The sequence below is a fragment of the Salvelinus namaycush genome, chromosome 34 (assembly GCF_016432855.1).
Source record: "Salvelinus namaycush isolate Seneca chromosome 34, SaNama_1.0, whole genome shotgun sequence".
NCBI classification, from domain to species: Eukaryota; Metazoa; Chordata; class Actinopteri; order Salmoniformes; family Salmonidae; genus Salvelinus; species Salvelinus namaycush.
In genome coordinates, this window is record NC_052340.1 from 21,633,846 (window position 1) to 21,660,595 (window position 26,750).

At 42.9% G+C, this 26,750-nt stretch overlaps 1 protein-coding gene across 1 annotated transcript; it reads right to left on the reverse strand.

Moving 5' to 3' along the window:
* Window positions 1-2,268: 2,268 nt before the first annotated feature.
* Window positions 2,269-26,319, reverse strand: LOC120028619 (solute carrier family 25 member 36-A-like). Its single transcript, XM_038973835.1, has 7 exons — window positions 25,884-26,319; window positions 21,631-21,795; window positions 20,506-20,583; window positions 5,983-6,083; window positions 4,744-4,810; window positions 4,362-4,651; window positions 2,269-3,893 (listed from the first exon to the last, which is right to left on the reverse strand). The coding sequence occupies exons 1-7, from the start codon at window positions 25,922-25,924 to the stop codon at window positions 3,700-3,702; spliced, it is 936 nt and encodes a 311-aa protein (XP_038829763.1). The 5' UTR covers window positions 25,925-26,319; the 3' UTR covers window positions 2,269-3,699.
* Between the last annotated feature and the right edge of the window lie 431 nt (window positions 26,320-26,750).

Here is a 26,750-nt window from a genome sequence, read left to right on the forward strand (position 1 = left end):
CAACTGTGCTGCCAGATTGTCCATTCATAAATTGGGAGCGTACACTGGACGCTCTGGCCGAGGGGTAGGGTTGATCCGAACATTCAACGGCAGTCAAGCACCCAAGCTAAAGGTGGCTAGCTACTTGTAGACAAAAATGAGAACACCCCACTCTGAACATTTTACTCGCTCTAACGGAGCCGGTTAGGCTGAATTCATGTTATCCAGAGCGTTGGTGACTAACTGTGCTGCTGGCAACAATTTCATTCTGCTTTTTTGCAGACGTTTACTGACACAAACCATATTCACCGGGTGTTGAGCGTTCATTAATTCATCAGTTATTCTGCCCTCTGGCACACTCAGATTAGTGCTCTGAAATCAGAATAGATGGCCAGACTGAATTTACGAACGCACCCGAAATGGTTACTTGCATAGGAGTCTTTTGTTAAGACATGTAGCTAGCTAGGTAAACAAAGAACCACAATCCCAACTCATTATGTTACTACCCTGCATTAATCAAATTTTGCTTAACAAGTCACATAAGTTGCATGCACTCACTGTGCGCAATAAGTGTTTTAATGATTTTTTTATGGATGTAGGTACAGACCTGTGAGCAAATGTGGCCCCTCATGATGAGTTAAGATTTAGTGGCCCCCACCCCCATCAAAGTTGCCCATCCCTGGTGTAGAGTAATACTTCCCAAACCTCTCCCCAGGGACCACCAGATGGTTCACATATTAGTTGGCGCCCCAAATTGGTGATAGTTGACTAATTGAATCAGGTGTGCCAGTTTAGGGCTACAAGAAATATGCGAAACGTTCAGTGGTCCCTAAGGAGAGCTCGGAAATCCTTGGTGTAGTCACTCAGAGGTACAGATTGTTTTGTTTGCGGAGCACAAGCGGATTTCACCGTTGACCCTCTTTAGAGATGGTGCTTACTACATACAGCCTTAGTTGTTTTAGTGAGGTTGTTTGTTGCTTCTACAGCCTTCATGATTGTCCCAGACCTGTCACCCAGATCTGTGGACATGGAGAGTGACGAGGTGCATTTGAGCAATGCACACATCTCAAAAGAAAACTAGCTACACTTTATCTAGATATTAATACAACTCCAGTCATTACCGTCTTCATTTTCTGGGTTCCAGAGTGAATATTGAGTAGCAATAGTCCTTTTCTGTTAAGGAACGGTCATGTTATAAACCTAATTCTTCTTTCTTGCATTAGTGTGACCTGTGGATATTTGAGTGAATGGCTGCAGTGAAGCTTACATGTGCTGGAAAGGCTTTGTGCTCTATCATGTGAGCGGGGAAAGGTCAGTAGGTGAGGGCGTCTCTATGGTTACACACAGCTGAATGTAAACAACAGGTAGACAAGGAGATGAACATTGTCATTTTGAAACAGAACTCAAACAAAATGACAGGAAAAACTGCTAAATAAAATGGAGGCGAAGTAGGTAGAGAGCATCTTTTTGCTTTCCATCGAAAAACAGTCCGATTAGAAATCAAACAAAACAAACCAGAAAAAAAGACGTTGCAAAATGAAACATTTTTGAAAAGCAGTCTTTTTTCTAGTAACTACACATATACTGCATCACGTACACTCGAGTATCCCATCTATTCTCACACGCAGACTAAACTGTACAACACACCTCCAAAGTGAAAACTGGACAGAGGATTGTCTCATCTGTAACACTTGCTTGGATTCTGAGGCAGAGAAAGAAGAGATGCAACTGTAGGTCAGAGCAGGTCTACAGAAAAGTGCATAAAGAATCACACATTTGTCTAAGGGGGAGAGGAAACCTTGGGGGTTCAGAGGTTCACCCAAAACATATAGTTTACGCTCCCATGACTGGGCAGAAAAATTCAACAATATTACATCTTATGAAGACATTAATATATACCATTTAATATCATTATTATACTGAACAAAGATATAAATGCAACATGTAAAGTCTTGGTCCCATGTTTCATGAGCTGAAATAAAAGATCCCAGAAATGTTCCATACGCACAAAAAGCTTATTTCTCTCAAATGTTGTGCACAAATTTGTTGACGTCCCTGTTAGTGAGCATTTCTAATTTGCCAAGATAATACCACAACACAATCCCACAGATGTCTCAAGTTAAGGGAGTGTGCAATTGGCATACTGACTGCAAGAATGTCCACTAGAGGTGTTCAGACAATTGAATGTTCATTTCTCTAACATAAGCCATCGTTTTAGAGAATTTGGCAGTACGTCCAACCGGCCTCACAATCGCAGACCACGCACGTGTAACTACGCCAACCCAGGACCTCCATATCCGTCTTCTTCACCTGCGGGATCATCTGAGACCAGCCACCCGGACAGCTGATGAAACTGGGGTATTTCTGTGGGGAATAACTCATTCTGATTGGATGCGCCCTCTGCCCAGGCATGTGGAATCCATAGATTTAGGGCCTAATTTATTTATTTCCATTGCCTGATTTCCTTATACGAACTGTAAACTCAGTGAAATTGTAGCGTTTATATTTTTGTTCAGTATACAAAATTGTCTTGTTAAGTTATTGATTTTATGTAAATATTTTTTCGTTCTTAGTATATTCACAAGGTTGGTGGTTGTTTCACTACCATAGCAGTCTCACTTCAGATAGCACGATGGCTTCTGACGCGAGACAATGCTCCCATCGTCTTTAGTTTGTTATTCCTTGAGTTGGTTAGCATTCAAGTAGTTAAAAAGGGCGGATGATTCTGGTCAGTCTAGGTGCTGAGGGAGTGGGTCAGAGGTTCTTACGGTCACCCAACTCACTTTACAGAATGCAAACAGAGAAAGAGCCCAAAGTGCTGTCCACACTGACCAGGCCGTACAGTAAAGACTTCTGCATATGTCTTCCAGTAGGAGTCAGTACTGTCTACAGTGTTAGTCAGGATGTCAGTCAGGGCTAGCCTGTCAGAGTGGACTAGCTCCTGTGTGTGTGTGTATGTTGACCAACTGGGGTGGAGGGGACCAGGCTTCATCCTGAGTACCAAGTGGACCCAACCAGCACTGTGTGTGGTTCTAAATGCCTGCGGTCCAACTGTGGTCTACTGAGATCCAGAAACCAGGGCTGGTCTGACCTTTGCTTCCCCACATATCATTATTATGCATCTGTACAGGTCAGTTGAAGTCGTCATGCAAGGCACATCCCCTATCCACCTCGCTCCACACTATCCTCACCTCAAGACCTCCCTGCACTCAACAAGCCTCTACTACCAATTGCCCCCGTGACACACAAACCAGAGAAATGATTAGCATTGTTAGACTCTAAACTAGCTTGAGTGCTCTCCCCAATGTACCTGCTCCAGTAAGCTATGCGCTTGTAAAGCTTATTTTAGGAGAGACACAATAAGAGAGGGCAAGAAAACAAGAGAAAGGGCTCCTAAGGACTAATTTTCAATGAGACAGCTTCTTTTTAAACAACGTTAAACCATATCCCCAAAACAAACATTGATTTCCTGTCTTCCAACCCCTCTTTCTGTGTCGTGCACCCTGAAAACAACCCAACTCCCCATCCCAAAAACAGGGTGCTTTTGGGACAATTTGCTTTAGTTTTAGAAAGACAGGTTGGAGGGACTGGAGGTGGGAGAGATGACAGTCCCTGGTCCCTCTCCTGTTTAATTTCTCTGGGGTCTCTTTATGCCATCCGTCCACGTCGGCCCATCTCTCTCTGGGGTTTCATCTTGGGTCGTAGGTCAAGGGTCAGAGGTTAACCATTCAGCATGTAGACCACTAGCTCGTAGGTGCACATCATGATGGCGGTGTTAGGGATCTGGCGCACCAGGTGGGTGGTGAGGCCGCGGTACAGCGCCCGGTAGCCCTCTTCCTTGGGCACCGTGGTCAGAGTCTGGAAGAAGGAACGGTACTTGGTGCCTTCCTCCCGTAGCCGGGTCCGGATCACTTCTGTAAAGAGGGGAGAGGAGCACGCTCATTCCCTGGTGACTCAAAATAAATACTTTCCCAATATTGGATTCCATACTGGACTTAAATATAATTTCCTCTCACAGTAACATGGTCTAAGGTGCACGTGTGGGCTCCCGAGTGGTGCAGCGGTCTAAGAGGCGTCACTGCAGTACCTGGTTTGAATCCAGGCTGCATCACATCCGACCGGGATTGGGAATCCCATAGGGCAGCGCACAATTGGCCCAACGTCGTACGGGTTTGGCCGGGGTAGGCCATCATTGTAAATAAGAATTTGTTCTTAACTGACTTGCCTAGTTAAATAAAGGTTAAATAAAATAAAAAGGACAACCAATATTAACTACAGGTGCTAACTAGTATAAGGACAACAAACACACGACTGACTAGAAACCCCCTCTCCTCCACTCAGACCACTCCCACCCTCCTGCTCCCAGAACACACTGCTCTCACCATGGGGGTAAGCGATGGACGTAGCACAGGTCTTGGAGGTGGCGGCGGCGAGCATCATCCCCACAAAGTCCGAGGCGTCCTTGGACGCCTCCTCCTCCTCGTCCATGTGCTGCGCTGCCTTGGCCTCCAGGATGCGCCGCTTGATGCTCTCATAGATGACAAAGTGGATCACAGTCTCCGAGATTCCAGCGTAGGACGCTGACATTCCCCGGTAGAACCCTCGCAGGCCTTCTGTCTGGTACACCCGCCGCAAACACTCAAACGCATTCATGGGCTTCTCCCCGCGGTTCCTATGAAAAGACGGGCGGGATTTACCAATGGTACAACCGACACGACATCCTAAATCCCCCTCTAGCCACTACCTACTCAGACGTGTGTTTACCTGGAGTCCAGCTGCATGCGAGTCTTGATGAGCCAGATAGGGTTGGTAGCTGTGATGGCTGTGAACCCTGAGAGGAAGGACAAGAGCTCACATTTAGACACACTTTACTTAATAGACTAAACACCACTAACACTTGGAGTGTTTGTCTACCAAGCTGCAGAACAAAACACTGTTCAAAACGATCATAAATAGTGGCGGGTTAAATTAACTGTCAACCCCACTTCCAAGAGAGAAAGGAGCTCATTAACATACCACAGTATGACAAGGCCAAGGATATCTGTGTCGTGACCGCATGTGTGATGTAACGTGTGCATGTTAGTGTGTGTAAAGGTTACACTCCCATAATAATCAGTGTTAGGATGCTTTTGCCCAGCAGTCATATTGACACTGATCTCAGAGTTATTCCTAGCTCTGCAGAAGCCACTTGGCTACACAGCTCTCTGTATCACATCACTACCATGTACCAATGAGCTCTATGTGTCACATATCTCTCTACCAATGGCAAACAGGCGTCTTTTATCACCTGACTGTCAACACATCAGCCTCATACCGGGGCCAGACTATTCCCCTCTCCTGTATCACAGAGAGAAGCCGGTTATGTGGCAAAACTAGTTCTACAGGTAGCAGCACCTCATGGCATAGCCACTAGAGGGGGTATTTGAGGCGTACATGTGCTTACTAAATAAAGCAAAGCCGACCTTGGCTAGACTGGTGGAAGGACCAAGCCATGCTGCTCAGAGGGATAGGGTGTTAACAGAAACCTGTCAAAAACACAGTCTCACGTTGGCTCTGGTTCTCCATTACAGAAACATGCAGTGCTCTTTAAAAGCCCAGCTTGCCTGACTGACCTCAATTCTAAAGGGTAGAAGCCAGGAGTCTAGGCTGCATGACATATTGCATTCCTCTTAGGATCACTGTGTCACTGGACAGAACGAATCTTCTAGAGAGACTATTTCCTAATCTAGAATATAGAAACCTAGAATAGGAAGGTGAGGTAGGGGACCTCTACAGAACTAGTCAGTCTGCGTTAGACTGAACTTACCACCACTGACCCGGTCAGGTCCAGTCCTCTGGCATGTCTGACACTCCAGGTTAGGCTATCATCCAAATTTACTACCTAGAGCTGACTGAATACTCACAGAAAAATGTATGACTGAAAAGTATAACTACCAATGAAAAATCTAGAAATAAAACTGAAATAAGACTACACGTATAGTGTTAGAAGGTGGGTGTGGTTACCTGCCAAGCCAGCAGATACCATGTGGACCTGTGTGGAGTCTGGCTGAAACACTCCATTCAGTCTCTCTTTGGCACTGGAGTACGCAGCAAAATAGATGGCTCTGGAGGAGGAGACAAGGTCCATGGATTAAACAGAGAAAATGATACGTTACAGCACAGGAATCAATACCTTCACCATCCCTGGTGGGGAATCCCTTGTCCTGCCAAGGAACTTATGACAAACAGTAGAAGGCCACAATTAAGAAAATAAAGTATTGAATGTTATGGTTGGGCAACATCTTTACTGCAAAACTAATTAGTCTCTCTCGTAACCCAAGTTATGTAAAGAACAACAGCCTCTTATGCATGTAAGCCACTAGTCTTCTTCCAGCAGCAGTGTAGCTAGTTAATGACACAACATTACTTAACACACTAAACTGTATTGTCCAGCTAGCTACTAATCTGACTGGGTTAATTATGAATAAAGCCACAACGACTGGGCTGATTAATAGGGGTGTAACGGTACATGTATTCCTACCGAACCGTTCGGTATGGGGACCTTGGTTCGGTCAACACTTGAACCCGAATGAACACACACATTTTTTTTATAAACATTGAAAACACACTAGGCCTATAGGCATTGCCTATGCTGCGTTGTATGCCTCAAGTAAATCTTTATTTTTTTTTATTTTTTTTTTTAAACATCAGGCTATTAAAACAACGAGAGCCTATGCACACATTGGAATCAAAATTTGAATCTTAATGTCCGCATTTCAAACTGTCTGAGGTGGTGAGTGGATAAACCAGGAGGATTCTCCATCATTGTTTAAATCTCCAGTTTGGGAAAATGTTGGTTTCCCAGTAGATTACAATGGCAATTGACAGAGTTGTGGATATACTGTTAACAGTAAGTCGCTACTGCTCAATGAGAATAACCTATGCAGCTGCTAACACCTCAAACATGTTGACACATTTACGCCGACGTCAGCCCAGTATTCCTACCACCGGAGCAATCATACCCCATAATGACAAAGCAAAAACATGTTTATAGACATTTTTGCAAATCTATTAAAAATACAGAAATATGACATTTACATACGTATTCAGACCTTTTACTCAGTACTTTGTTGAAAAAACTTGGCTAGACACTACAGACTCGAGTCTTCTTGGGTATGACGCTAGAAGCTTGGCACACCTGTATTTTTGAGTTTCTCCCATTCTTCTCTGCAGATCCTCTCAAGCTCTGTCAGGTTGGATGGGGAGTGTCGCTGCACAGCTATTTTCAGGTCTCTCCAGAGATGCTCGATCGAGTTCAAGTCCAGGACATTCAGAGACTTGTCCCAAAGCCACTCCTGCGTTGTCTTGGCTGTGTGCTTAGGATCGTTGTCCTGTTGGAAGGTGAACCAGGACCCCAGTCTGAGGTCCTGAGCAGGTTTTCATTAAGGATCTCTGTACTTTGCCCCAATCCTGACTAGTCTCCCAGTCCTTGCCACTGAAAAACATCCCCAAAGCATGATGCTGCCACCACGCTTCACCATAGGGATGGTCCTCCAGACGTGACGCTTGGTATTCAGGCCAGACAGTTCAATCTTGGTTTCATCAGACCAGAGAGTCTTGTTTTTGAGTCTTTAGGTGCCTCTTGGCTAACTCCAAGCGAGCTGTCATGTGCCTTTTACTGAAGAGTGGCTTCCGTCTGGCCACTCTACCATAAAGGCCTGATTGGTGGAGTGCTGCTTGTCCTTTTGGAAGGTTCTCCCATCTCCACAGAGGAACTCTGGAGCTCTGTCAGAGTGACCATCGGGATCTTTGTCACCTCCCTGACCAAGGCCCTTCTCCCCCAACTGCCCAGTTTGGCTGGGAGGCCAGCTCTAGGAAGAGTCTTGGTGGTTCCAAACGTCTTCCATTTAAGAATGATGGAGGCCACTGGGTTCTTGGGGACCTTCAATGCTGCAGACATTTTTTGGTACCCTTCCACAGATCTGTGTCTCGACACAATCCTGTCTCGGAGCTCTACGGACAATTCCTTCAACCTCATGGCTTGATTTTTGATGACAATCACCATCGACTGTGGGACCTTATATAGACAGGTGTGTGCCTTTCCAAATCATGTCCAATTGAATTTACCACAGGTGGACTCCAAGTTGTAGAAACATCTCAAGGATGCTCAATGGAAACAGGATGCACTCGAGCTCAATTTCGTGTCTCATAGCAAAGGGCCTGAATCCTTATGTAAATAAAGGTACCGGTTTTTCTTATTTTATACAAATGCAAAAAAAAAAAAAAAAAATATTGGGTATTGTGCGTTGATTGCTGAGGATTATTTAATCAATTTTAGAATAAGTCTAATGTAACAAAATGTGGAAAAAGTCAAGGGGTCTGAATACTTTCCAAAGGCACTGTATGTTTATAGCCGCGGATATGCGCCCATTCTCGGTGGTTGAGAAGAATAGTAGGTTTCAGCACCTCGTGAAAGTGCTCGAGCCACATTACGAACTTTGCCCTTTCGAAGGGTAGTACCCGCTCTATATATAAAGCAAGCTAGCTTTTTATGGCTGCAGGGGCAGTATCAAGTAGCTTGGATGAAAAGGTGCCCAGAGTAAACTGCCTGCTCCTCAGTCCCAGTTGCTAATATATGCATATTATTATTAGTATTGGATAGAAAACACTCTGAAGTTTCTAAAACAGTTTGAATTATGTCTGTGAGTATAACAGAACTCATATGGCAGGCAAAAACCTGAAGAAAAAAAATCCAACCAGGAAGTGGGAAATCTGGGGTTTGTAGGTTTTCAACTCATCGCCTATCGAATACACTGGGTAATTTTGCACTTCCTATGGCTTCCACTAGATGTCAACAGTCTTTAGAACCTTGTCTGATGCTTCTACTGTGAAGTGGGGCCGAAGGAGAGGGGATTGAGTAAGGTCTATCATGACCTGAACATGCGCTGACCATGCGTGTTCATGTGAGAGCGAGCTCTGTTCCATCGCACTTCTGAAGACAAAGGAATTCTCCGGTTGGAACATTATTGAAGATTTATGTTAACTTCTTATTGCTGCAGGGGCAGTATTGAGTAGCTTGGATGAAAGGTGCCCAGAGTAAACAGCCTGCTCCTCAGTCATAGTTGCTAATATATGCATATTATTAGTAGTATTGGATAGAAAACACTCTGAATTTTCTAAAACTGTTTGAATTATGTCTGTGAGTATAACAGAACTCATATGGCAGGCAAAAACCTGAGAAGTTCCACTTCCTGTTTGGATTTTTTCTGAGGCTGCTAGATTTTCAAACAAGCTCCCATTGAAATTACAGCGAGATATGGATGAGTTTTCACTTCCTACAGCTTCCACTAGATGTCAATAGAACTTTGTCTGATGACTCTAATGTGAAGGGGGGCCGAAGGAGACAGGAATGATTCACCACTGCCATGAGGTGACCACGCATTGAACACGCGCGTTCATGTGAGAGGCAGCTCCGTTCCATCGCTCAACTGAAGTCAATGTAATTCTCCGGTTGGAACGTTATTCAAGATGTATGTTAACAACATTCTAAAGATTGATTCAGTACATCGTTTGACATGTTTCTACTGACTGTTACGGAACTTTTGGACATTTCGTCACGTTATAGTGGGCGCGCTTTGTGACTTTGGAATTGTTTACCAAACGCGCTAACCAAAGTAGCTAATTGGACATAAATAACGGACATTATCGAACAAATCAAGCATTCATTGTGGACCTGGGATTCCTAGGACTGCATTCTGATGAAGTTCATCAAAGGTAAGGAAACATTTATCATGTATTTTCTGGTTTCTGTTGACTCCAACATGGCGGCTAATTTGGCTATTGTTCTGAGCGCCGTCTCAGATTATTGCATGGTTTGCTTTTTCCGTAAGGTGAGGTATATCTATAATTCCATGTGTATAACTTGTATTATCATCTACATTTATGATGAGTATTTCTGTTGAAACGATGTGGCTATGTAAAATCACTTGATGTAAACTCAGATTTTTTTATATAAATATGAACTTTATCAAACAAAACATGCATGTATTGTGTAACATGAAGTCCTATGAGTGTCATCTGATGAAGATCATCAAAGGTTAGTGATTAATTTTATCCCTATTTGTGGCTCCTCTCTTTGGCTGGAAAAATGGCTGAATTTCTGTTTGAGTTGGTGGTGACCTTCAGCTTTTGCTGAAAAGCCTATTTGAAATCGGACACTTTGGTGGGATTAACAACAAGATTACCTTTAAAATGGTATAAAACACATGTATGTTTGAGGAATTTTAATTATGAGATTTCTGTTTGAATTTGGCGCCCTGCACTTTCACTGGCTGTTGTCATATCGATCCCGTTACCGGGACTGCAGCCATATGAAGTTAAAAACATCCTAAAGATTGATTCAATACATCGTTTGACATGTTTCTACTGACTGTTACGGAACTTTTTGACATTATCTGCTTTTAGTGAACGCGCTTCGTGACTTTGGATTTGTTTACCAAACGTGCTAAAAAAAAATAGCTATTTGGACATAAATGATGGACATTACCGAACAAAACGAACATTTCTTGTGGAAGTGGGAGTCCTGGGAGTGCATTCCGACGAAGATCAGCAAAGGTAAGTGTAGATTTATAATGCTATTTATGACTTTTGTTGACTCCACAATTTAGCGGGTAACTGTATGGCTTGCTTTTATGGCTGAACGCTGTTCTCAGATTATTGAATATTGTGCTTTTGCCCTAAAGCTTTTTTGAAATCTGACACAGCGGTTGCATTAAGAACAAGAAGTTTATCTTTAATTCTATGTAAAACATGTGTCTTTCAAAGTTTATGATAAGTATTTCTGTTATTTGATGTGGCTCTCTGCAATTTCTCCAGATATTTTGGAGGCATTTCTGAACATGGCGCCAATGTAAACTGAGGTTTTTGGATATAAATATGAACTTTATCGAACAAAACATATTTGTATTGTGTAACATGAAGTCCTATGAGTGTCATCTGATGAAGATCATCAAAGGTTAGTGATTAATTCTATCTCTATTTCTGCTTTTTGTGACTCCTATCTTTGGCTGGAAAAATGGCTGTGTTTTTCTGTGATTTGGCGGTGACCTAACATAATTGTTTGTGGTGCTTTTGCTGTAAAGCCTTTTTGAAATCGAACACTGTGGTGGGATTAACAAGAAGTGTATCTTTAAAATGGTGTGAAATACTTGTATGCTTGAGGAATTTTAATTTTGAGATTTCTGTTGTTTGAATTTGGCGCCCTGCACTTTCACTGGCTGTTGTCATATCGATCCCGTTAACGGGATTGCAGCCCTAAGAAGCTAGAGCCAAAGTTGTCAACGAATTGGCCAATGCACCCGTGTTGCACTTACTACTGATGGATGGACCTCCAGGGCTACAAAGAGCTACTTAACAGTGACAGCCCATCACATTATCACATTAGCAGGTAGCCTAGTGGTTAGAGCGTTGGGCCAGTAACCGAAAGGTTGCTAGATCAAATTCCCGAGCTGACAACGTAAAAATCTATCATTCTACCCCTGAACAAGGCAGTTAACCCACTGTTCCTAGGCCGTCATTGTAAATAAGAATTTGTTCTTAACTGACTTGCCTAGTTTAAAAAAAAGGCTAAATAAAAATGTCAATTACCCCAGAGGGAGAAATGAAAAGTACGTGCTACAGACACGCCCCCTTTGAGTCACATAAGTGCCCATATTTCTCTCTCTGTAAGAAAACAAAACATAGCCCTATACAATGTCAGCTATGTTTACATATTGATTTCACACATATTGCAATTTATTTCAGGGTTGTTCATGAGTAATCGTGTTTTCATTTAAGAAAATAGTGTTGTTATTCCTGAATGTGCTGTCATCAGGCATTTTACGACTCGTGATCATATATGGAGTCAGGAATACCAACACTTTGTATTAACTTTTTGGGCAACACAACAAAAATGGAAATGTGAATTGTCATTGAAAGCATGGCTGCATTCCAAACACTTTAAAAAGACACACCCTTATCCCCTCAGCCCTCAAATTAAGTGGACACTTCTGATGACGTCTGACGAGTATACACTTGTAGGGCAAGGGATGAGGGAGGAAGGAATGATTTTTAAAAATGGACCGTCCTTGCCCAGAAATTCATCACTCGTTCATCCTGCGATGATTGTGTTTTCAGCCACCGGTAGCTTGTGGGTGCTTTATATGTGCTACAGTTAATTATGATTGCATGCCTACTTATATTAGAAATATACGCATACTGTATGATAGCTAGCAAATTAATTAGCTAACTAACATTAGCCTGCCTAGCTGGAACTTCTGAAGGAAAATGATTTATTTCTACAATTTCCAAAAGCTAACCAAACAAAAACATTATTACTTTTACGAGATGCGTTTGTGCCGTCATGTGCATTAGTATCACAATTTCTAACCTTTTTACATTAGTTTGTACTTACACTTGTATGTTAACTTACCCATATTGATGTTGAGGTTTTAAGTTTCGGCTGACTTTTCTTAGCGGATGTACAATCATCGCGAATTGAATTATGGGGCGTTTCAGGCCCCAAAGTGAACATAATTGTACACTCGCAAACTTCATCAAAAACAAGAGCTTAGGGACTTACGATGCGAACTTCCCTTGTTTGGCTAATCGTTTGGACCGACGTACAAGATGGTGACGGGGATTCCCCTAAGGGCATAAGGCGAGGATAAGTGGACAAGGGTGTGTCTTTTATGAGTTTGAAACGCAGTCTAAGAAGCGGTAGAGCTATTCTATGGGCGCTATTTTCTAGGCTTCCCGTTTTTAAGTTTTGTTTTTTCATCTTTTACTTTCGGTTTTGTACACTAGCTTCCAAGAGCTGAAAAATACTATATTTTTGGTTATAGGAAATATATTTCACAGCAGTTTAGATGGTACAATGATTCTCTACAATATACTTGCTTGTTTTGTCACAAACTGAAATTAGGCAAACTATTAGAATTTTATCAACCAGGAAATGGCTGAGCAATTTCTGCATAGTGCATCTATAAATATAGTTCCTGTTGGCATTTCACTTTCCCCCTGTAACAAAACTGACAGCAAAACTGCAATACGTAACGAACCATGGATTTGGTGAACCATTACACCCATACTAATTAAGAATAAAGCCAACAGCAATAACGACTGGGCTGAGTGTTTCAGTTTAAATAGGCATTATTGGACGAAACACACAGTGCTAAAAGGAGTAGGGTTGCACAATTCTGGTATACTTTTAACATTTTTAAAATCATCCTCTAACCAGAAGTCCTCGTTGGAGGATTCCGGATTTCCTGCTTATTCCCTCCTGGTACTAGGAAACTTCCAACCAGGATTCATGAAAAACCTAGGAATTTTGGGGAAGTTACTGGAATTTTGCAACCATAAAATAAATACATTCAGTACACACACAAGTACTAGGCCTAATCTCTTCGTCTTTTTTCAACAATTAGCTACCTGTAGGTCTAGAAGCACATTTTCAAAGTGACAAAGTTTGTGCCTAGCCAGTGCCAGGCTGTTTCTGCTTCTTCAGTCAATTTGTCATTGTCTCACCGTGTTTGGGTAGGCAAAGATGTAGCATTGTTGACCGCAGAGACAGTCAGTCAGGCAAACTACAGGTAGTTTATACCTTCATCCATCGTACATGTTATGTCAAACTTGCCCTGAGCAAAAAAAATAATCTAAAAACACTTCAGAACTGACCACTAAAAGCTTATCAGTCACAGTGTGTGGTGTGTGTGTGTGTGTGTTTAGCCTAGGCTATATATTTTGTGTTGTGTCAGAGGTCCAGGTGGTTTGACCCTGGGAGAGATCTGCATCAGCATCTACCCTGACAGTGTCAACAAAGCACTCTGAACACGCTTAGCACAAGCTCTTGATAGACGTAGCATTAGCTAGAGTCTACCATTAGCTACCACTTAGACTCATCATCATCAGCGGGCCAGGGGCTAATTAGCATTTGTAGCAATTTAGCATATAATCTTTTCGCTTCCAGTCCTACAGATGGTTAGCTAACTGGCTGGCTAGAGTACAGTGCTACTCAGAGCCCTGATCATTGCAGCTGTCATCGGCTTATCTCGCTCATCCAGAAACCCTAATTTATCCTCCACAGCGACTGACAGTGTTATGTAACAGCATTAAACCTGTGGGATGGACAGCCTGGTGCTGAGCATTAGTGCCATTTGTCCAGTCTAAAAAATTAACCAGGAGTAAGATAATCACTGTGATAGTGATTGATTCACAACTCCTCTCTGTAAAAGCATCATTGTAAGATGTAAAATGGATCCCTGTCAACTTGATGACCCCAAACACTATAGTGACAGTAACTTCCCAGAACTCTTTGACTCTATAAACAACGTGACCCCTTAGACATTCCCACAACTGACAACTCAAAGACAGTGCAGTTGACCGCCAGTGGGTCAATGTCAGATAATGTTAATAGTAGCTCCTTCCACATAGTCTAGGCTAGATTAGGGTTGTAAAGGGAGGGTATACTACAGGAAACTTTTGACATTTACCAGTCAACATCCTTGATAGATACCAAAATTCTGGTAGTTAAGTAATATATCAAGATATCTAGCTGCTCTTTTGGGTAACTTAGATTATCACAGGTGTCTAATAGTCTCTGGTCCTCTGTGTGGCCTTAACACGTAAAATAGATGAACAAATATAAATTCGATTTTAAAATAAACAAAATGGATTGAAAAAGTTGTCAAATATTATTCTACATATAAACTTTGTGAATACCATTGGTGTTTAAAGGTAGACTCAGCGATATGATGTAGATGCAGAAAGTAAACAGGATAGTGGGTCAATTTAAGCAACAGCTAAGAGTGTTGAAGCATGAGGGTCAACTTCTCTGCTGTTTTGGTGCCCTGGCTACCATGCTATGAACAGCGTGAAGCGTACCCGTGCACAGATACTGTGTGTGACAGCGAAGTATTGTATCTTGCTCATCTCAATATCTCCGGTGCTGCTTGTGGCAACGTCATTTTACTGAGTCTACCTTTAATATGAGGGTTTCAACATGTGTGTGTGTGTGTGTGTATACAGTAGGAAAGTATTCAGAACCCTTCTCTTTTTCCACATTTTGTTACGTTACAGCCTTATCCTAAAATGTATTAAATACATTTTTGTTCTCAATCTACACAAAATACCCCATAATGACAAAGCGAAAACAGGGTTAGAAATTTGACATTTAGAAAAAATACCTTACATAGTAATCAGGCCCTTTGCTATGAGACTACAAATTGAGCTCAGGTGCATCCTGTTTCCATTGATCATCCTTGATGTTTCTACAACTTGGAGTCCACCTGTGGTAAATTCAATTGATTGGACATGATTTGGAAAGGCACACCTGTCTATATAAAAGGTCCCACAGTTGACAGTGCATGTCAGAGCAAAAACCAAGCCAAGAGGTCGAAGGAATTGTCCATAGAGTGCTGAGACAGGATTGTGTCGAGGCACAGATCTGGGTATGGGTACCAAAAAAAATAGCATTGAAGGTTTCCAAGAACACAGTGGCGTCAAACATTCTTAAATAGAACTGGGAAATCGGGGGAGAAGGGCCTTGGTAAGGGAGGTGACCAAGAACCCAATGGTCACTCTGACAGAACTCCAGAGTTCCTCTGTGGAGATGGGAGAACCTTCCAGGTGGACAACCATCACTGCAGCACTCCACCAAATCAGGCCATTATAGTAGAGTGGCCAGACAGAAGCCACTCCTCGGTAAAAGGCACATGACAGTCCGCTTGGAGTTTGCCAAAAGGCAGCTAAAGCCTCTCAGAGCATGAGAAACAAGATTCTCTAGTATGATGAAACCAAGATTGAACTCTTTGGACTGAATGCCAAGCGTCACGTCTGGAGGAAACCTGGCACCATCCCAACGGTGAAGCATGGGGGTGGCAGCATCATGCTGTGGGAATGTTTTTCAGCGGCATGGGCTGGGAGACTAGTCAGGATCGAGGGAAAGATGAACAGAGCAAAGTACAGAGAGATCCTGGATGAAAACCTGCTCCAGAGTGATCAGGACCTCAGACTGGGGCAAAGGTTCACCTTCTAACAGGACAACAACCCTAAGCACACAGCCAAGACAACGCAGGAGTGGCTTCGGGACAAGTCTCTGAATGTCCTTGAGTGACCCAGCCAGAGCCCGGACTTGAACCCAATCAAACATCTCTGAAGAGAAAATACAGTGGCTTGCGAAAGTATTCACCCCCTTGGCATTTTTCCTATTTTGTTGCCTTACAAACTAGAAATGAAATAGATTTTTGGGGGGTTTAAACAACATGCCTACCACTGAAGATGCAAAATATTTGTTATTGTGAAACAAACAAGAAATAAGACAAAACAACTTAAAACTTGAGCATGCATAACTATTCACCCCCCCCCCCCCCAAAGTCAATACTTTGTAGAGCCACCTTTTGCAGCAATTACAGCTGTAAGTCTCTTGGGGTATGTCTCTATACGCTTGGCACATCTAGCCACTGCGATTTTTGCCCATTCTTCAAGGCAAAACTGCTCCAGCGCCTTCAAGTTGGATGGGTTCCGCTGGTTTACAGCAATCTTTAAGTCATACCACAGATTCTCAATTGGATTGAGGTCTGGGTTTTGACTAGGCCATTCCAAGACATTTAAATGTTTCCCCTTAAACCACTCAAAGGTTTCTTTAGCAGTATGCTTAGGGTCATTGTCCTGCTGGAAGGTGAACCTCCATCCCAGTCTCAAATCTCTGGAAGACTGAAACAGGTTTCCCTTGTGAATTTCCCTGTATTTAGTGCCATCCATCATTCCTTCAATTCTGACCAGTTTCCCAGTCCCTGCCAATGAAAAACATCCCCACAGCATGATGCTGCCACCACCATGTTTCACTGTGGGTGCATGATGTTCTCGATGTGATGAGATGTGTTGTGTTTGCGCCAGACATTTTCCTTGATGGCCAAAAAGCTCAATTTTAGTCTCATCTGACCAGAGGACATACCTTCTTCCATAGTCTCCCACATGCCTTTTGGTGAAACCAAACGTGTTTGCTCATTTTTTTCTTTAAGCAATGGCTTTTTTCTGGCCACTCTTCCATAAAGCCCAGCTCTGTGGAGTGTATGGCTTAAAGTGGTCCTTTGGACAATAACTCCCATCTCTGCTGTGGAGCTTTGTAGCTCCTTCAGGGTTATCTTTGGTCTCTTTGTTGCCTCTGATTAATGCCCTCCTTGCCTGGTCTGTGAGTTTTGGTGGGCGGCCCTTTCTTCGCAGGTTTGTTTTGGTGCCATATTCTTTCCATTTTTTAATAAAAGATTAAATGGTGCTCCGTGGGATGTTCAAAGTTTCGGATATTTTTTTATAACCCAACCCTGATCTGTACTTCTCCACAACTTTGTCCATGACCTGTTTAGAGCGCTCCTTCGTCTTCATGGTGCCCCTTGCTGAGTGGTGTTTCAGACTCTGGGGCCTTTCAGAACAGGTGTATGTATACTGAGATCATGTCACAGACCATGTGACACTTAGTTTGCACAAAGGTGGACTTTATTTAAACTAATTATGAGACGTCTGAAGGTAGTTGTTTGCACCAGATCATATTTAGGGGCTTCATAGCAAAGGGGGTGAATACATATGGACGCACCACTTTTCCGTTTATTTTTTGAAACAAGTAATTTTTTTCCATTTAATTTCACCAATTTGGACTATTTTGTGTATGTCCATTACATGAAATACAAATAAAAATACATTTAAATTACAGGTTGTAATGCAACAAAATAGGAAAAACGCCAAGGGGGATGAATACTTTTGCAAGGCACTGTAGCTGTGCAGCGACGCTCCCCATCCAACCTGACAGCTCTTGAGAGGATCTGCAGAGAAGAATGGGAGAAACTCGCCAAATACAGGTGTGCCAAGCTTGTAGAGTCATACGAAACAAGACTTGAGGCTGTAATCACTGCCAAAGGTGCTTCAGCAAAGTACTGAGTAAAGGGTCTGAATACATATATATATATATTTGTTTTTAGAAACAATCTAATCAATTTTAGAATAAGGCTGTAATGTAACAAAATGTGGAAAATGTCAACGGGTCTGAATACTTTCCAAATGCACTGTAGACATTACTGTAGACATGAAAAGAATGCTGCTCTGTTTTTACCTCTGCTGCATCACAACATTAGCTTGAGACTCAGACTTTGAACTATGACTAGGAACAGAATATGATGGAATCATTTTTATCCTTAAAATAACTGTCCAGTGTTTCTAGATTTCTGTGAAATATGACCTATAATGAATTATAAAACTGGTTGTTTGGATCCTGGATGCTGATTGGACGAGCAGCGTTGCAAACCGTGCTGTATTGGCTATCACAGAAACACCTATGCCCGCTAACAATTCCATCTGAGAATTTGCCCTGCACCTCCATAAGAATTCTTGTTGCTGTCTGAATTCATGCATTTACTTCAACTCGCACATCATTTCCCCTTGCTTCCAGCCTAGCATATAGTTTGGTATGGCGGGGGTTAATATAAGCCTTGCCTGTCTGACCTTGGAAACAATGTTTAACTGTTGGATTTTGATCTCTGTAGTAGCACACATAGATTAAACAGTGCCCAGATGAAAGGAGACAACTTTTTCCTGAGCCAGTCAAAATCACACATCAACGTCATTATCACAAGTAAACGCCAATAGAAAAGAAGCTCAAACAAACAAAAATGCAGCTAGTGTATTGTCATTCCAGGTTCAATGTGACTGAGTTAGCTGAAGTTGGCTAGCTAGCAAGTGACAAGTACATTATCCAGCCTGCATAGCAACTATTTTGTTTTGCATAGCAACTATGCAAAAGGAATGTACTATTGGGTCTCATCTGTAGCAACATGACCAAAATAACTAACAAGATTTTTGTCCGGACTGTATCTTCTGGAGGAAGAATTAAATTGTATGAATTGACTTATCAAAATAACGTTTTAATAAAAATACACAATTCATTGTTATTTTAATATGCTGGTAACAGTTTTAGGAAAGCAGTAAGGCAATGCTATATCATCGCGTCGGGCCCATAACGCCATTTACCTGTGACTGTATTCATGATACAGCACTGCCGCTTATCCTTATTGCTTAATTAAAATAGAAGTTAAATCATGTTCCTTGAATTTCCTACTCTTTGAAATGTAGACATTACGCCATTTTGCACCATAGCACCATTTTGCAAAAAAATGTTTAAATGACAATAAAAACTGTGTGTGTACTTTAGTGTATTTATACTTGGGATATCGCCTTTCAACATTAAAAGGATGTCTTAAATTATGTCAAAAAGCTACTTCTGCGTTGGTATGGTGTGGGCGTACCCCAACAACAGAATGGTGTGGGCGTATACCGGTCATTAAAAATATCCATGCGAGTAGAGTGCTGATTGGCCAACTCAGCCAATGAGCCAACATGACATGTTATATAAGGAAATAGCATTTTTGAAACGTCTGTTTGAGATGGGGTTTTTGAAGTGTTTTTTTCCCCCAATTTATGTTTGGCCACAAATACGAGTATAGGACAAGTAAACAACAATATTTGGGTATGAGTTAACAGAATATATGAACTTTTAAAAGTGAGATTTTCACTGGACAGTAACTTTAATCACTTTTGGGGCAATTGGAATGAGATATGATTTGGCTCAGCTCCGTTTCCATTCAATTTGCGACAGATTTACATGTGAATATTCTAAACTCTGTATAAAAAAATAAACTTTCCCACCAGAGATGTTTTCATCAAACGGACTTTTGCAGATAAAAAGCTGTGCGTGATGACAGTGCACATAAAAATTACTTTTACCCTTAAATTCCCATGTACCGAATGAAAAATACAAGTTAAATGGGTTTCCATCGCATTTGCAACTTTACTGATGGTTTTGTCACAAAAACTGTTGCGCTATATAGCAAATGTGTCCACTAGTCTTGGCACATGCGATCTAGCCAACAGCTCGCAGATACAGTGCGGGTAGGCTACCTACATTATGAGATTATTATGGATAAGAGCTTTGTATTCTTTGTATTTGTCAAACAGCAGCCAAGCATCGATAATCATGTCACCAGAATAAGACCCTCAATATTTATTGGGAAGGAGCATCAAGCTCATCACCGTCCACTTTCACCACCCTGTGAAGAACATCTTATTTCATCTGTAGCCTAATAAACTGCATGCTTCCCGAGTCGTAGTGCGAGGACCACAACCATGTCATCACGACTCCAAGTTTACTTCAAAATGATGGTTATTATATCAATATTTGCGCATAGTGGCGTTTCCACCACCATTTCTCGCATAATCCATTTTACCGACAAAAAGATCCCATCATGTCGAATGAACAAATTGTCTGTCTTCATATATAAACTTGTACCGGTATTTAATGTTTCCATCAGCCCAGTTGTGACTTTTTTCATACGTCAGGTAATTAATCTGCATGAAATAGTTAGATGGAAATGTGGTTGGTGATATTGTTTATCCTGAAATCTGAAATTATCATACAGTACTACAATTTCCTTAATCTACTATTTTTTGGTAATGTTAGGCGCTTACCTGGAGGGGGCCACACCCACTAGATTAGGACCCAGGCCCCTGAACAGAGAGCGGGCTCCTTCTTTCTCAAGAATCAACCTGAAGACAAAAACAGAATTCCCTTACCCACCACTCACAAATATTCAAAAACTACAGATTTCAGCACCCAAAGAACAACCCGCATTTACACAGGACAAATGCAGCACCCCAAAAATAGTACTGTGTAAATGACATTGTACTGTGTGAATGCAGGATATTCTTTGGGTGCTGAAATACGTTTTCTTTTATAAAAACATAATTGTATGTGATGTCGGGAACTCCAGCCCTGTTGATTAGGCTACTGCCCATCATGAACTAACGATAACAATTCTGGAAGGAATATGGAGGTACACTAATGTATTGATGTCAAGTTACTCTCATACCACATACTGTAGGGGTCTTCCAACCCTCCCTGAGACATTACACAACTGGTTGTCTGAGCTGAAATTGTCCATGTGCATTCTTTTGACTGAAACTTCAGTGGAGTTCATAACAATGAAGTAGGAATAGGGTCTGCCGAAAGACTTGCAACAACAACTTGTAGAGAGAAAAACATGATGTATGATAGGAGTGATGGGATATATCCTGCTGCTGGGGTAGGCTACAGATCCCCAGACAGGCCTTTTCCTGAAGGTAGGAGAGAGAGGGGCGCTCTAGGAGTTGGATTTTAGTCCACATGGCTCTGCCTGCCAAGGAGACATGGGCCAGAGCAAACAACAACACTGGGTTTTGTGTGGAGGGAGGGATCCAGCAGCCAAACCCCACGAGGGGATAGGGGGTAAAGCGGAGGGCGCGTAAACACCCAAAATAGACCAGCTAATTTTTACTCTGGTTTCTTGAGACTTCTACACGTTAGACTACTTAGAACTGTTTACTGTGAAGTTTAATGTGCAAAGCTAGGGGGCAATGACAGTAATAAATCCAAAACAATCTAAACCAATAACACAAGCATAAAGTATAGTATTTGTAGTGTTTGATGGTTAACAATAAACATCCCTAGACATTGAAATAAAAGCCTACGCCTGTTTGATCTTGTGAGCTGATAGACTGTATGTTAGTATGACAATGCTAGTAAATCAAGTTGTGCAGGCAGAACATAATACCCACTTGAGGCAGTGCAGGGGTCCTGGAGGGGACATGCGTGCTACGCTGGGCCCATTGACGGTACTGAGCTGCACCCCAGACACGTAGAGTGTGATGTGAGATGACTGTAGTCTGGTCTTCACCACCTCCAGGGGACAGGTCAGGATGGCTCCTACCGTTCCCCCACACCTAGAGGAGAGCAAAGAGAGAACAGAGGGATGGATGGGAAAGGGTAGAGAGAGCGAGCGTGTCAGAGCAAACAACCCACACAAACTGATGGAACAGCTACAAGGACAGACGTAGAATTGTGTGCTTTTTTGAGGTGGCAGCAAATATTGCTCAGCTGCTTGAGAAAAGCAGCAGACAAACTGTCTGTCTGGAAGGTGCTGATTCCATTACAGAAATACACGGTGGAAGGAATCCAGAGGATCTGGGGCTTGTGGATCCGTGTGGAGACCAGGGGAGGCTTGTGGATCCGTGTGGAGACCAGGGGAGGCTTGTGGATCCGTGTGGAGACCAGGGGAGGCTTGTGGATCCGTGTGGAGACCAGGGGAGGCTTGTGGATCCGTGTGGAGACCAGGGGAGGCTTGTGGATCCGTGTGGAGACCAGGGGAGGCTTGTGGATCCGTGTGGAGACCAGGGGAGGCTTGTGGATCCGTGTGGAGACCAGGGGAGGCTTGTGGATCCGTGTGGAGACCAGGGGAGGCTTGTGGATCCGTGTGGAGACCAGGGGAGGCTTGTGGATCCGTGTGGAGACTAGGGGAGGCTTGTGGATCCGTGTGGAGACTAGGGGAGGCTTGTGGATCCGTGTGGAGACTAGGGGAGGCTTGTGGATCCGTGTGGAGACCAGGGGAGGCTTGTGGATCCGTGTGGATCCGTGTGGAGACCAGGGGAGGCTTGTGGATCCGTGTGGAGACCAGGGGAGGCTTGTGGATCCGTGTGGAGACCAGGGGAGGCTTGTGGATCTGTGTGGAGACCAGGGGAGGCTTGTGGATCCGTGTGGAGACCAGGGGAGGCTTGTGGATCCGTGTGGAGACCAGGGGAGGCTTGTGGATCCGTGTGGAGACTAGGGGGGAGGCTTGTGGATCCGTGTGGAGACTAGGGGGGAGGCTTGTGGATCCGTGTGGAGACTAGGGGGGAGGCTTGTGGATCCGTGTGGAGACTAGGAGGGAGGCTTGTGGAACCTTGTGGAGACTAGGGGAGGCTTGGCGAGTCAGCACAGTAATGCCCTCCGTCTGAGGACAACTGTTCTCGGCTGGAATGAATAAATGCAATAACAAATACTTTGTGCCAGTACCTTTCACACACCTAATTTGACCTAACACTTTCCAAAAGCACACAAATGACCAGGCTACCATTGACTGAGTCTGAGCTTCTTTATAGGAACTCATGAATACAACACGGTTTTGAACGCAATGGGAGCGGGATGATTTGAAAGAAGTAGACTAAGTTCTACGAGTCCTTTGGGGGAAATGTGGCGAGTAGAAAGTATGTGTTTATAACCTAGCCCCGAGCAATTGCCCCGTGTTGTATCGTAAACTATGAAAAGACACAGATAAGAGTGTGAATGACAAGACAGTGAGGGAATCTTTTCAGCCAAACCCGAGTAGATTACAGATACAGGCCTAACGCTGTTGGTATGATGGTTGATCATTAATCCATAATTCTATTGAGGCAGACACAGAGGGAGATGGCCACAGTAAACAGAGGTGGAACTGAGGGAAGCCGACATACACGCCTGGCACATGTGGACTGCGACAGAGCATGAGCACTGTGGAGAACATTAGAAAAGGTAAACAAAGGGAGGGTGCAGGGCTAAACTATTTCTTCCTTACCTGGGACCAATAGTCCTATGTCAAGCTACTGATGTTATTTTGAAGGAAAGGAGAACATGTCTAGGCCTATTACTCAATATGTCTACCATGTGTAATGCCAAAAACCCTTGTGTTTTTTTATTATGAGTTCAATAAAAAGATAGGAGACAATAAAAGACTTGAGATGCAGCCAAATGTTCTGGAAACCCGCATGACACAGTTACAGGGAAAGGACTATCCGATTAAACTCAACTCTACAATTTACGATGGAGTTGAGCAGCGACTACTGTGGGCTGCCTGGATTTCCAACATCACATAAAATTATGTTTTTATTCAAAAACTACAGATTTCAGCACCCAAAGAACAACCCGCATTTACACAGGACAAATGCAGCACCCCAAAAATAGTACTGTGTAAATGACATTGTACTGTGTGAATGCAGGATATTCTTTGGGTGCTGAAATACGTTTTCTTTTATAAAAACATAATTGTATGTGATGTCGGGAACTCCAGCCCTGTTGATTAGGCTACTGCCCATCATGAACTAACGATAACAATTCTGGAAGGAATATGGAGGTACACTAATGTATTGATGTCAAGTTACTCTCATACCACATACTGTAGGGGTCTTCCAACCCTCCCTGAGACATTACACAACTGGTTGTCTGAGCTGAAATTGTCCATGTGCCTTCGTTTACAAGCATTCAGGAGCTCTCTTGCTCTCTATTCATCCATCTCTGTCTTTTACCAAGAGTCTGTGAGCAACACATACAGGAATGCTTCTTGCCCTGAAGCCTCAAGCTCAGCATGCGCCTACACAAACTACAGCGAACCAGCTGAAACGTGAGTCCTGAAATCTTCAACATAATCTTTAAAACACCCCATCTGTTGGTCACGCAATTGTCCATATGAATGTGCATAGTAAGAGTCTATATAACAAATCAAGTCCTCATCTAGCCCTTGTCTTGAATCTCAGTTCCATTACAATACACATAAGAGTCATTGGACAAAGGAGTCTTCTGTATGGGAAAGTTTTGTTAAAAGCCCTGACTCTGTCTGAACATTAACAAGCATCATTGAAGTACAGTTTTGGAAGCATAAGGACCTTATCTTTCATATCAGCAAGATTTTTTCCCCTTCTAAAAACAAAAGGTTAAATTGATACACACCTATATATAGGGTTAGTCTGGTTCCTCTCTAGGTTTCTTCCTAGGTTTTGGCCTTTCTAGGGAGTTTTTCCTAGCCACCGTGCTTCTACACCTGCATTGCTTGCTGTTTGGGGTTTTAGGCTGGGTTTCTGTACAGCACTTCGAGATATTAGCTGATGTACGAAGGGCTATATAAAATAAACTTGAAACTTGTTAGTGTTGCCTCACTGCCATATCTCAAATGTTACAGCCATGTTTACTGTGCTAATTAGCTATCAGGCATGCTCCAGACACATGAGTGTAATGAAAGAAGGCTGGTTAAAACAGAGTACAGTAAGTGTTTTTTTGCATTTATTAAATTATTTTGATATTATATGAAAGAAGAGGGCTTTATGTTTCTAGAACCTTGTGGTAATTTCGAATCGATTCACGTTTTGGTGGAATATTTGGCTGCCAAAGCCAGTCTACCTCTGAAATTAGCATACCTTGGACCTTAAGGAGTAACGGTAACATTAGGCTCTTTACGAGTACATCTTGGGCTAGCTCGCTACAATGTCACACCAACACATTGTGAGCATCCTTACTGTGTATTTACCATTACAACTTCGGGCTGCGTAGCTAGAATGGTTTAATCGGAGAAGAGTTTCCCCATCGGCTGTGGCAGTTCAGGTAATTTATAGCTGACCATGGTATGACCTTGGAGAGCATTTGTTTTGGTTCTGACGCCGCATCTTGATCAGATGCCTATGAGAGAAACCACTTATAACTCTTTGAGAGAAACCGGATAGTTTACGGCTTACCACAATGTTAGACTTCCTTCTTTCTTTAGTTGCACGATTATCTCAATAGATTGATAGTAAAGGATGACAGGCAACGTTAACATTAGCTAACGTCAGAATATGTGAAATAAGGTCAAAACAATGGCATCCGAGCGCACGTGCTAAAACGAGTGCATCCGCGTGTGTTGTGGCTAATAGTCGGACAATGGTAATAACAAAACTCGTATACAATTGGAGAGCTGGCAATGTTATGTGGGTGAAAAACTTCTACATAGTACCGGAAAATAGATTTCCCTACCAAAACCAGACAGCGTCAGCTATGTCATTGAATTCAGCTAGCTAATGTTAGCTAGCAAAACAGCTGCTGCAGGCACATCATCATGGATACGTCTAGACTAGCAGCATCTAACGTGCTAGCCAACTAGACATCTTTGCATGTTATATAGCTTGCTAGCTAGTTTCGTCTTCCATTCCATGATGGTAACTAACGTTACACTGGACTGTATTACTAGCTAGCGATTAGCCATGATACTCACCCTCCAGCAAACAGATGAACTAGGGTATCTCTCTGACTCATTCTGTCTCATATTCCCAGGACCCGGACGCAGGGCACCACTTTGGGTTCGGAGACAAGGGGGGCTGACGACAATGAATGGGTAACTTATTGATCACTAGACCAATGCGCCGTGTTGTGGTGGAGGTCAGTTGCTAGCAAAAGCGAGTATATGTAACGCGTTAGCTACAGTACCTAGCTTCCCAGGCTAACCGTTGCCTTCCCCTGACTGAAAACTTCGCGGTTACGACAGTGACTTTGCGTCTCTTCCGTGTTAACAGGGATACTATTTTGCCATGGTGGATGTATTTGTCTAGTGAATGAATCCAATTCGTTGTGATATACTTATACCCCGACACACCTTCAGCCTGACTCTTACATTGCTTGCCTTCACCCCTTGCCTCACCGAATGCTACAGCGACAGGTCAGAATGTTTATCGTCGAATGGGAAGCCGCAAAACAAAGGCTGTGATTGGCGGATGTGTAGCAGTACATTATTTAATCCCGCCCCATCACTACTTTTTCACGTGATCAGGCTTTGAATGGAAGCGTGCTGGTGCTTTGCTACAGCAAGCTTCAAATCAATCAAATACAAATTGTATTGGTCGCGTATGTGGACACCCCTTCAACATAGTGTATTCGGCTATTTCTGCCACACCCGTTGCTGACACATGCATAAAATCGAGCACACCAGCCATGCAATTTCCATAGACAAACATTGGCAGTAGAATGGCATTTCTGAAGAGCTCAGTGACTTTCAACTTGGCACCGCTCCACAGGTCAGTTTTAGGCCCTGCAAGAGCTTCCCAAAAGTGCTGTGGGAACATCTTGGAGCGACAACGTCTAGGAG